The sequence below is a fragment of the Embiotoca jacksoni genome, unplaced genomic scaffold (assembly GCF_022577435.1).
Source record: "Embiotoca jacksoni isolate LCO1_2020_lvr unplaced genomic scaffold, fEmbJac1.0.p SCAF_32, whole genome shotgun sequence".
Lineage (NCBI taxonomy): Eukaryota > Metazoa > Chordata > Actinopteri > Embiotocidae > Embiotoca > Embiotoca jacksoni.
The window spans coordinates 2,076,657-2,088,990 of record NW_027185384.1 but is presented as its reverse complement, the minus strand read 5'-3'; the positions used below and the strand labels follow the sequence as shown (position 1 = coordinate 2,088,990).

The 12,334-nt window shown below is 43.6% G+C and overlaps 1 protein-coding gene across 3 annotated transcripts in view; it reads left to right on the top strand.

Annotated features, from left to right (window-relative positions):
- Positions 1-12,334, top strand: part of apaf1 (apoptotic peptidase activating factor 1) — a 42,962-nt gene that overhangs the window by 20,614 nt on the left and 10,014 nt on the right. For all 3 annotated transcript variants that reach the window (XM_069164877.1, XM_069164879.1, XM_069164878.1), the window contains 2 exons: positions 526-651; positions 2,259-2,405. In XM_069164877.1, coding sequence (XP_069020978.1) covers positions 526-651; positions 2,259-2,405 — 273 coding nt within the window. The remainder of the gene's footprint in view (positions 1-525; positions 652-2,258; positions 2,406-12,334) is intronic.

The window sequence follows — 12,334 nt, the reverse complement described above, 5'->3', positions numbered from 1 at the left end:
TCTAATTATGAGCCGTGTTATTTTCTGTGCAGCGCAGGATGCCAGCAGGGTAAGGAAGAAACGTAGAGTGGAAAACTAGGAAGGAAAGAGTACAAAGGGAACAATGGATGGGGGAGGAAGTGAAAAAAGGGAAACCCTACCCCCCCCCCAAAAAAAAAAAAAAAAAGTGAGAGGGATGACTCATTAACAGATATCGGCGCTGGAACAACATTAGCTTCATTTGGCACAAGTATTTGTCCTCAGAAGACCTATCATGGGGTGATGACTGGTAGGAAGCTACCAAAATAAAACTTCTTTATTGTCATTACCTGTTGTTCAGAGGTAAACACTGCAATCCACACAGACATAAAGCACATATTGTAGATGTCACACACTTTATCTCAACTCCGCCGAATTACAGAAACATGTAGCCCTTGAATAAGTAAGGGTTAGTATGAAATACATGCAGATTTGTGTTTATAACCAAGTCAGAAGGGGTCAATTTGATATATAACTCCTGTACCACTTCCTGCTTTCCATCCTTAGTTGTGGCACTGTGAGTCCTGGCAGTGCATCTACACACTGAGCGGTCACCAAGAGTGTGTCCGAAGCTGCCGATTCTCGTGGGACAGCCAACGCCTCGCTACAGGAGATGACAACGGGGAGATCCGGGTGTGTATTCAAAGCTTTCAACCCTTCTTTTTTTCAACTTTGCGGTTTTCATTTTTGGTTGCTGATCTAGAAATGGAGACTCATTAGGCCTCGTTCTGCTGTTGGAAATCGATTTTGGCCTAATGCCTATGTGCAAAATGTTGCCGCAAGTAAGTAGATTTTAGGGATTTATGTGGGAAAACTGGTAAGAAAAAATAAAAATGGGGATGCAAGCAAGAAAGAAAGAACTGAGGCTGCACGAGAGGTGAGTAAAGACTTCCCACTGAGACTTGTGCCTCTAGATACTCATAAGTGTATCAACACACCAAATTGCTCCATATTACTGGTATAAGAAGCAGCGACAATGCCCTAAACCATCTAATTTGTGGTGCACCAAGCGGAAGAAAAACGCAAATACAGTGTTTATATCAGAAATCACCCCATAATTACCTCTCATCACTCATTTAGATAAAGTGCTTACTAATACATCATGATTGCTGCAGTGCATAGAGGAGGGATGAGATGAAAGGAAGGAGGCAGGGCTCCTTCTCAGGAGAGGGTGTGGGGGCTGGAGGAGTGTGTACCAAGTTGGGATGAAGAGAGCAGGAAGAGGAGGAGTTGTCTGACAGTTGGAGGTGAAGGAGAGGACTCGGGCTGCCAAATTGACTCTCCAAGGCTTTGGAAGCTGAGCTGCGTGTACACAAACACACTTTGCACACGCAAAGTAAAAGTAAAGTCAGACTGTATGAGAGGTGGAGAGGAACACGTTGAGGCCGTATTGGGAAAATCCGTCGACAAAGGGTTAATGCTCTGTGGTGGCCTCTGAGCCGAGCAGCTCCATTATTCAGAAATGACCGACTCCATCTGATCCAATTACATAAACTACACTGAAATCTCACCCCTGTTTCTATGGAAACAAATGTGAGTCATTCAGCACAAAAGCATGCCAAGTGTTAAATATAGCTGTACGTGTGATGTGTCATTGTCAAACGAACATGGCATGTGAACAGTTGCATAACAGCTGCAATAGACATGAGGTGCCGCACAAGTAACTCGCAGACCACCATTTCATCACATGTCGTTTATCACGCAGTATTTTGGCTCGTTTCACATCATAAGGAGCCGTGTTTGTAGTCTTATTTGTCGCCCTTGTCGTGTTTTTAAGATGAAGAGAAGCTCACGGCATCACAGGTACCAGCAGGGTGGCGCAGCATTGCAAAGTCAATAAACCTGTATGCTGCGGTTCCAGCAAAATTCCTGCAAACCATGAAGTCTCAGTAACTGACCTTCATCAGCCGACCTCCAAACGCCATGGACATACTGACCAGGCTGAAGACACAATTCTTACGAATCAAGACCCAACAACCTAGTAATCACAGTACCTCAGAGTCGTTTCAATCAGCATGAAAAAACACAAGAAAAAACATGCATGTATATCAACAAGAAAAGTGTATTTTAACAAAAACATCTTTGAAATTAGAGAGCCTCGCCACCAAACTAATTCATGAAATTTAATATTTTAGCTACCTACTATCTTTTTCTCAGGCAAACACATAGTTTAAAGTAAATATATCTCCGGCCTTAGTTGATCCGCTTTTGAATTCATTATGTGTGTCTGTCCTCTGCAGCTCTGGAGCGTCACTGAAGGCTCCTTGCTGAAGATTTGTTCCCGGGACAGTAAGGATGGCATGGACTCCCTCCACGGAGGCTGGGTGACAGACCTGCACTTCTCCCCCGACGACTCTCTTCTGGTCTCGACCGGGGGCTACGTCAAGGTACGCTAACGCACACTTCACGTTCAGACACTTCTCGGGGGCTGCGTCGGTTGTGTGATGAAAAGAAAGGCGGTTTGGTGATTTGACCAGTCGAGGATTTTCCACTGCGTCGCGCTGAAAAGCTCTTCGGTTGTAATGTTTTTGGTTCCTTCTGTATAATAAAATGTCATCCAGTGAGGTTTGACGGCTGACTCGGCACACATAATAAATGTATTCACCTGCACTCATTCTGTTGCTTGCGTCGCTGGTAAATCATTAATAAATGCCAGTATGCTCGTTTCATGCAAAAACCAAGAACCAGAAGACAGACGTCTTGGATCATGAGCCGTTTCCTTTTTCCGTCACTGCCATCTTCTCGCTCGGCCACCTCTTCTCTCCTCACACTGACAGACAACTCCGCCTCAATGTGAATGGCTACTGTCAACTCTCCATCAGCTCTGAGCCACGCATCAGCTCCTCCGTGAATGAACTATTTTTTTAAACAGTTAGTGTCGACTCACATTTGAACCACTGCAACTTTTCTGTATTTCAATACTGATATAAACATCCTCAAATTAAACCTCAGATTAGGTGCTGTAATGTTGTATCCATTATGTTATTTCAGCTAAATGGGCTAAAGCTTCAAGAACAAGAAAATCTGAAACTTAAGACTTGAACTGTATATGTTCGCTCTTAAAATGCATTTCATTTGACATTTTTCTTCATTAGGAAGTCAGTTCGAGATGATGAGGGAGATATGAAATAATAAAAGACAAATGTCTCCAGCCGGATATGATGTGGAGATGTTGCGCGCTGAAAAATCACCTTTATATAACAGGTTATGGGTTGTTTTTTTTAGGAGGAAACTCATCTGTTTTTGATAGGAAACGTGCGACCCCCCCTCTGCTACCAGGACGGCCCAAAATATAAACTTTTTCTGGTCACCGAGTCTTTTAATTAAATTTTTTAGTTTAAAAAAACAACCCCAGAAATATTACAAAAATGAAGTCAGGTCAAGATTTATTTACTTCCAGTGCACAAGCAGAGTTTCAGAAATCGTAACATGTGACATTATGTATCCTATGTAAAATATTTCTACTGCATTGCTTATATGCTTTGCAGTTGATAGGAAAGAAGTAGATGGGTAGTGCACCAAAAAGCATCGTGTCCCTTTCCTGCCCACTCATGAACTCGAGTATATATGTTCGAAAAAAGCTTTTTCTGCAAAATTATGCAGCATAAATGTACGCACACCTTTTTGCAATTTTAAAACAATCCCAATATTCATGTGTATGTATTGTAAGATGGAGAGTTGTTGATCGGCAGATGTTTGACGTTTCACAGTGAACGGACAGAAAGATGCCCCCTTGTGTGCATTAATCAGAGGACTGTTGCAGTGCTGCAGGTTTACATAAAGACACTCAATACCTTGGAGAAAGATATCAAAGCCTCCCTTTGACGTGACTGGAATAGTGTGTGTGCTTCTTTCTTATCGCCTTTACTTTACAGCAGATGGGGTCACAGAGCGGGCAGCCTCAGCCCGGCTCTGATTGGCCATTTGTCGAGCAATGATGTAATTCTCCAGGGAGAACACTTCTGATCGATGAGGCTTTGTATCTCAGATTACTCCTGATGCCTCTGTGTGGGGTGGTGTCGTGCACGCTTTTGTTCGTGTGTGTGTGTGTGTGTGTGTGTGGGTCGATGTTTGTGCTGAGAGCAGAGGATGCTCTTGTTCGGGCTTTTTTATGGACAGATGGCCAAATCACATCTTAATCTCATCCACAGCAGACTCCTGTTGACAAGATCATAAAGCCTGGAAATGAGTTTGAACATAATAACAGCCCCGAATTTACTTCCTTTACTTCATATAATTTCTGTTTGTTTATTCAGAATCTGACGATTTTGTGAAAAGTCTCTGTTGTGAGATTCATCATTTTTGTCCTTATAAATATTAACATCTGTCACAGACTGATGGAGTGATAAAGTTACAACATCGGTTGACCCAACGTCTTGACTTCCTGTGTCCATTTCAAATTAAAAGCCCTTTCATACGTGGTCCATCCACACACTAGGTTGTGACCTTGTCGTGTTTCTCAGGATACACATTGCACGTGCAGTTTAGTAGAAGCTGTTATAAACTACAAAGATATGCTTGAAAGAACACCAAACGTATTAGCATGACGTCATGTGAGAACACTTAAAGGTATTGAAGTCGCTGCCTTTCTATTAGGAAAGTGCATGAGGTCATACTTGAATCAATTTTAAGCACACAAGCAAATTGATGAGCATGTAGATAATAAGCGGCACTTTTGCTTGTATTCCTGGTGTTGGATAATCCAGATGGATAATATAGCAACAAAACAAAACAAAACCAAAAAAAGATTTATTTCCATTATTACAGTTACATCATGACATGAATCAAGTCAAAATTTGAGCCCAAATATTTCATCAAATCTGCTCCCGCTACACAAATTCAGCCCAAATTTTAGACACGATTTAATCATCCCCGACAAACTTCCAGTTCATAATCTGCCCGAGTATAAATGTCAGGAAAGACAAATGGGTTTTGTAGCGTGACATAATTGAAGAACACCGATACGGCGTCTGGAACGCCACACGACACCCCGATGAAAAATCGAGCATGTCAAAATCTTTTGTTATTATTATTATATCCTTGATGTCAACCAATGGGATTACAAAGTGCTCTCTGGCGTGCATTTGTAAACAAAAGACAGCTAACATATAATGAACTCGTGCACGAGTGTGAGTGATGATTTGTCCGGATCATAACTTTATTATTGGCCGTCTTTCCACAAAGACGTGGCAACGATTTACGCCGCTTCGACATATTTATCACCATGCCAAGACAAATACGTGGTGCAGTCTGATCCACAACCACAACCATCATAGCCGCTGAAGTCCACTGATATACCCGTCGTCTTGTTTATTAATAAACTTTACTGGCAGGGCTGCTCTGCTCGCAGCACTAATGTAGTTCTCGTAAGCTCCATCTTGTGTCACATCATGATGTCCGTCATGATTATTCTGGGGATCAGATCACTCCATCACTGCCCTCCTCAGACTCTCTCGCTCGCTCTCTCTCCTTCAGCAAAGCCTATTGATTTGATGGATCAGCGGGTGGATGTGAGGAGAGGTGATGGATCGTTCTGCCTGTCGTGAAGGGTGAACCCTCCCCCCTCCCCTCCCCGCCCCCTCACTCACCCCCTCTCCCGCCCCTTCCTCCTCGCAGTCACGAGCCGTGATTGATTAATCGTACCGCGTGTCGGCCGGACGGCGATGAGAAGCCATCCTGTCTGTCATAGTAATTACTGTGACAGTGTGTGTACCTCGTATGGGAGATAATATAGCCCGCGGAGCGAGAGGGCACAATACTCACTAGTCTATCCGTTGTAATGATTCTTGTCAGGGGGTGTTTCTTCGCTCTTCCATGTCTCTAATTTATAGTCGTTTTTATATACATTTGAAGCCACCATACCAGCATGGTCAAATAACTCATTTACTGACATCTTAAAACAATTCATTATTTTCCTGTCGAAATTATTGTTCTGTCAGTCTTGGAAAAAGGTTTGGCATTCGTCTGAACGTCCTCACGAGGGTATTTGGTTTGTATTCATCCTCAGCTGGTGTACGGGACCGATTTCATTACGGCGGATCAGTGGGATTGTGTAAGATGTGCATTTGGATCATAGATGAAATCTGATAGATATTGAAGTTTGGCGTTAAAACCATAAAAGCTTTAAACAGAAAAAAGAAGCTCAGTTGAGGAGTAGGCGGGATGAAAAAACTTGAGAATAAAGTAACTTGTCACAGAAAATCTTGATTTAAAAACATAAAATAACAACACCTTCACCGTATGAACAAAAAATGTATATGATCTTTTCTGCATGACGAAAAGGAATCACTCTCTCGGATAACGTAACAACCTCGCATGTGTATGTTGTAGCCGCCAGTTAAAGCTTCTGAGAAATCATGTTTTCTTAATACCCGTGACCCTCGAGCGCTACATTTCTACGGAGCGGAACGGGAGGGAGTTCAAAACGTTTTATCGCTGCAGTCTAGGAGAGTTTTAATGCCGATCGAAGCCACAGAAGTTCTTCAGCGAAGAGGCCGCTGAACATTTCAAAAAATGAATGGGGCTTTTGCACGGACCGGCTCCTCCCACTCTGCAGCTGGATTGGGAAGATGCACCAGCATCCGATTGATGCGGTCGGTGCAGAATAGTACGTGACATCACCTTTCTCCAGCCTGAGCTCCGCCTACTTCAATCGAGTCAGAAGAAAAAGAAAATCAACAGCGTGTTCACGTAGGATTTTTTTTTTTTTCATGCATCGTTAAAAAAAATCTGATTTAGAAAAATGAGGTCAGGGCCTGTAATGTTTTCTGATGTGAGGTTCAATAAACATCACGTGTGAATAGTATTACACGGCTCTAAGCTCCCTTGAATGATGTCGCTCCACTACAAACCTAAACCATTTTGTTTATCTGGAGCAACAAACGGATCAGAGTTTGTAGCAAATACATCTTAAGGGCTATTTGTAAGTACCAGCAAGATAAGCATAATTTGGATTATATTTGACATGAACGAAATCCCTTTAAGCATTGTTTGTGTAATTACTACGATGATTGTTTCATTGATCGTAATCTGGATCTGTCAGAAATTCTGTACTTCCCCCTAAAACCCGCACTGTTAAGATAAGGTTTTTCTAGCAGATCTTCACACAAAAACAAAACAAAGACTGTAGTATATGTTAAGTATGCACTGGAAGTAAACAAGTAGTAAACAAGGCGGGGGAGGCTGGAGACTGTACTTTGCATCAGTATGTGATTCAGTGGAGAGTTTTCAGCCTTCTGATCGCAGCTCTGAACATCAAAAGCTCTGCCACGGTTTGACTCGGCGTGTTGCTGCTAAGCAGAATGATGTTGTTATTGGTCGGATAAGAGCCAGAGCAGTGACAGTGGGTGATGTCTCCCATTGCTCTCGTTCAGATGATGGGTTGATATGATGCAACGCGAGGCCTGCAGCGGGAGGAGTTCTTATTGCTTGCCTCTTTCTATTTGTCTCCTATGGCTCCCCGTGTAGACTGATGTGTTCTTGTTTGTCCTGATGTTTCTTTTCGCCGTGTCTCCATCAGCGCTCCTGCCTTAATCCAGGCTGGAGCTGCTTTTTTGTCTTTGCCTCACTTGTTCATACTGCGTGTTGTGTCACTCCCTCCCCTCTCTGCGTGGCTGGGCGAATGGTGTGAGTGTAATTAAAAGCAGCAGGGCATTGTGTGGCGGTATGCGCTTGTCCAATCCCCCTGTTGTGGGGGAGGTACTGGTGTAGAGTGTTTAACTAAACATTTCTTTCTCTTTATCGCCAATATTTTATTTTTCCATCACAAAAAAAATGATAAAAAAATGGGTTTTATCAGTGCTTTTAGTTGGAAAACATACACGCTTGCAAGCATAGGATGTGTGTGTGTGTGTGTGTGTGTGTGTGTGTATGTGTGTGTGTCTGTGTCTGTGTCTGTGTCAGGTTGAGCTGTAGTGGCGTGGCCCAGCCTGCTGAGAGAAGCTGTTACATCCTACACTGACTCCCATCATTCCTCTTTCTGCTCTGGGTCCTGCCAGGAAATGCTGTACCTGTCTCACACCTGGCCTTGATGCGTGCACACACAAACACACATCGACACACACACACACACACACACACACACACACACACACACAAAGTCTCCAAACGGCGATGAGACAATCCGTCACAGTGCCGTGGTCCAAGAGGGAGGCGGCAGGTGTGAAAAGGCTCATCCCGACCACACACACACACACACACACGCACACGCCCGGCGGCCCAGAATAATTCACACCATCATGTTGCACACAAAAGAATAGCACTAAAGTGTCTCTGTAAATACTGACACGGACCTTTGTAACTGCATCTAATTTATTTTTGGGAGCAGTTTCTCGGATTCAAACGAGCAGAGACGAGAAAGACTCGTCCTCCTTCAGCCTTAGTCAATAACTCTGGGAGCTCTTGGCTTTGTCTATTTCCATAAGCCAGCCGTCAAAAGACAGACTGAGGATGCATCTCGTCAACACCTGCTCTGTTTGGTTAATTTCAGTTGGCTCACACTTACTGAAGCAGCCATTACATTTTCAAACATTTAAAGTCCAGTGAGTTACCACAAATTTAAAAAGGAAAAACCTTTATATGGGAAAAATCGATGCAGGGGAAATTATAACCATCAACCATCAACAACCAAACACCCAGTTTGCTGCTTAGTCGTGCATATGGTTGTACTTGAGTGTGAATAGTAGTTCAATTACAGCCTCCATCCTCCCTCAATGTTGGAGTAATTTTAACATGTCAGAATTGCTGCAAAAATGACATGGAGCTGGAGAGACTTGGTTACATTTAATACAGACGGTTGCAACAAGCTGATTAACTTCTCAACAAAGTACACAAGAGTCTCCATTCATACAACGTAGAAGTTAGTTGGATGTAACTTCAGTTCTGTGAGTATGTACATTGATAGCAGAGAACAGACGAAAGGGAATTTAAAAATGTGTGTGTTTTATAATGCGTGTCCTCCTCCCTCCCTTTTGTGGGTGCATCGGCACATCTGTTGGCAACTTACTGCAATCAGCTGTTGATGAGTATGTGGGCCCACTCACACCAGTGCTTAAAATCACATTTTGCCTGAATTGCTCCAATCAGTGGAATTCTCTTTCAGAGGCAAAAACAGATTAATGCAAATGTTTTGCATTCCAGTTCAACTTGGTCAATTTTGACACAGGAATTTGCACTGTTGAAGCAGAACTGGACTGTCAAGACAGTTCTGGAAGATGAGGAAAAAAATGGATTAAAACCAACATAAAAGAGGAATGTTCACAGACCGCTAAGACACACGGGTCAATGGTACTGAAGCTAAACGTTGGCGTTGGCTGGCGGGTTGGCTGGCGGGTTATCCACCTCTCTAGTTAAAGTAGCTCACTTACTAACTGCGAGTGGTCACTTCCTCACAAAGCCTCTAACATCGCCTATTTCATGAGCTTCTGTTTGTCCTTAAGAGTTCAAAAGTTCATCTGGTTTCTGGACTGCAATTACATTTTATTTAAAGTGTAAAATCCCCACGTAACACGGATTCCAGAATTACATACAGCAAGCAAATAAAAATAACAAGCAAATACAGTACAACATCAGTGTTATGAAATAAAGTGACCTGTAGGCTTATAGCAGCGTAACTAATGGATGGTTCACCTGTGGCGCCCGAACTATAACCTCTATTAAAAAGGAACGTTTTAAACCTGTATATCTTCACATCCACATAACTGCTCTCTGCAGTCGGTGAAGTTTGTAGATTTGTGGATATTTGGTCAGCCCAGTAATAGACATGTCAACTCTGAACATAAACAAGACAATAACAACATGCAGCTGCTTTTCTTGAGCTTCATTTTTGTCCTCCAGACTTGTACGCACTCACGCTAACTCGCACGCCCACATGTTCACCCTCTTGACATTTGCAGCTCACACACACACCCACCCACACCCAAACAGTGTATGCCCAGATGGATGGGAGTGCTTTAGATGACAGTTTTCCCCTGTCACCTCTGTTGTCAGACATCACTTATCAGGCGAGCCTGTGATGGAGGAGAAAGAGAGAAACACAATTTCACCTTATCTCACCTTACACTCCCCCCTCGCCGTCATTCCCGATTTTTCTGTCTCTGAGTTCCCACCAGACCCGCTCTTCCTGTGTTCTGCTCCAGTGTTATCTTTCTGCTTCACACCTTTCTTTGTTTTTGTTTTTTCTTTCTGCTGTCTTTTTCTTTGTCTGTCCACTTTGGTGACCTTATGTTTAAAGCGGTCTTATTTTGCTGGAAGGTAACACTGGCGAGCTTTTTTCGATTTCCACACTCCCTACGTGATGGTGTTTTTTTTTTGTTGTTTTTTTTAAACCATTTTAAAATGCTGGGGGATTGCTCCTACCCATCAGGTCTGAGTCTGTCCCTCTGCTTCATTCTCAGCTTTAGCCGTCGTCGTTAAAGCGCATCCTAACGAGGCCTCGGCGGTCCATGAACTGTTACAGCCAGTCATCACTCTAAGCAAGACTCCAAGCGAAGTGAGACGGGAGGGCAGGGAGACGAGATGAAATTAAGTATTGAAGGTTGCACTGACCTTCCCTCGAGAGACGGCTGATGGATGGAGAATCTGTCAAAGATTAAGAAACGGTTGCGTAGCGGCGAGCGGCGCGAGTCTGAGCAAAAAAAAAAAAAAAGGACAGAGTGAATGAAGTCGCCTCTCTGAGGGATGGACGGAGTATCAAGCAGTCAAGATTCTTGTATAATTAGATTGACTAAACCATGAATAAATGTGTTTTTTTTATGTCTAGCAAAGCAGATCCCAATGCTTCCTCTCAAGGCTCAAACATCCAAGATGTTGCCTGTCCATCTTTCTCAGGTCTGTTTTTGTTTCAGATGACCTGACTTGTTGGATATGCGAGTGCTTTTGATCGGAAGTAACAACAAATTGGGACACGTGTACAAAATTAAAACTGCAAGCGTTGATATGCGGGCCCTCGCACGCTGCACGTCGGGGATCCAGCGGGTTGGGGCCGGGGCTGCCGGTTCCCCGACGTGCAGCACGCCAAGGTCCGCATATTCCTGCTTGGTTTTAATTTTTTTCTCGATCTCGTTCCTCTTTTGGCGGCTTTAACATCTTAAAAAACTCAAGTTGGTGCCTGACGCATGTTTCGTGAGGTTTGGAGCATCGTTTGACCTTAAACATCAACTTCCTGTGTCACGGTGAAACATCAAACTTAGCTGCATTGCCCTGGCTATACTCTATACATGACTGACTTTTTTTTTTTTTTTAATTTTTTTTTTTATCGCTTTTTGGAGTATGACCTTTTTCTAAACTGACATGCCTCAAGTTACTTCTACTACTACTCTAACCAGTGGACAATGGGGAAAAAAGAAGTCACTTAAACTTTTTTGTTGTTGTTGACCTTTGGTTTGGTATTAGTATGACTGCACATACAAACCTGAACCTGTGTGGCTTACCCTTAGAGGGACTCGCCTTAGGAGGTCTCGCCCTCCGTGAACCGTGTGGCTTATTAAGGGGACTCGCCCTCAGTAAACTGTGAACCTTGCGTGTTACCTCGGCGGGTAAACCGTGAACCTTGCGTGTTACCTCGGCGGGTAAACCGTGAACCTTGCGTGTGTTACCTCGGCGGGTAAACCGTGAACCGTGCGTGTGTTACCTCGGCGGGTAAACCGTGAACCGTGTGTGTGTTACCTCGGCGGGGCTCGAACCCGTGTCTTCATGAGGTCGTTTCCAGCTCGGAGGAGGCGTCGTAGACCGCTGGACTATCTTCGGCGCCGGAGGACAAGTCGCGGCAGTAGAAAGTGTTTGACGGAGTTCACTCAGAGCTTCCAGAGACTCAACCGACAGTCTGGTTAACTCAACAGGTAGAAGATTCTACTTCACCAAGGCTGCTATTAATGGTTCAGATTCCACTTTAGCCTGTTGATGGTGATTCAACTTTCAGTGAAGTTGAAACGTTTGGAGAATTTGAAAAGGTTTTCCATACACTACACATTACAGGAAGATATTTAATATCACTGCAGATCCCCTTGAAAACACGTATATCTACTATCCTACTATAAGAATGTCGGCGGCAATTTTGGTCACATTTGAACGAATATTTATGGACGGTGGAGTTGTAGGTTGCAGTGAGCCAAAGATTTGTCACAATGGAGTCCAACTCCTGGAAATTGTTGGCGCAGTGGTTAGCACTGCTGCCTCTCAGCCAGAAGGTTCAATTCCCCGCTTTGTTATGACTTAAAAAAAAAAGTCATAAGTCAGTTTTGACTTTGAAAATGCCGGTCATATTTTGAACAACCGTTCCCGACCCCGACCCGCTGGATCCCCGACGTGCAGCTGCGAG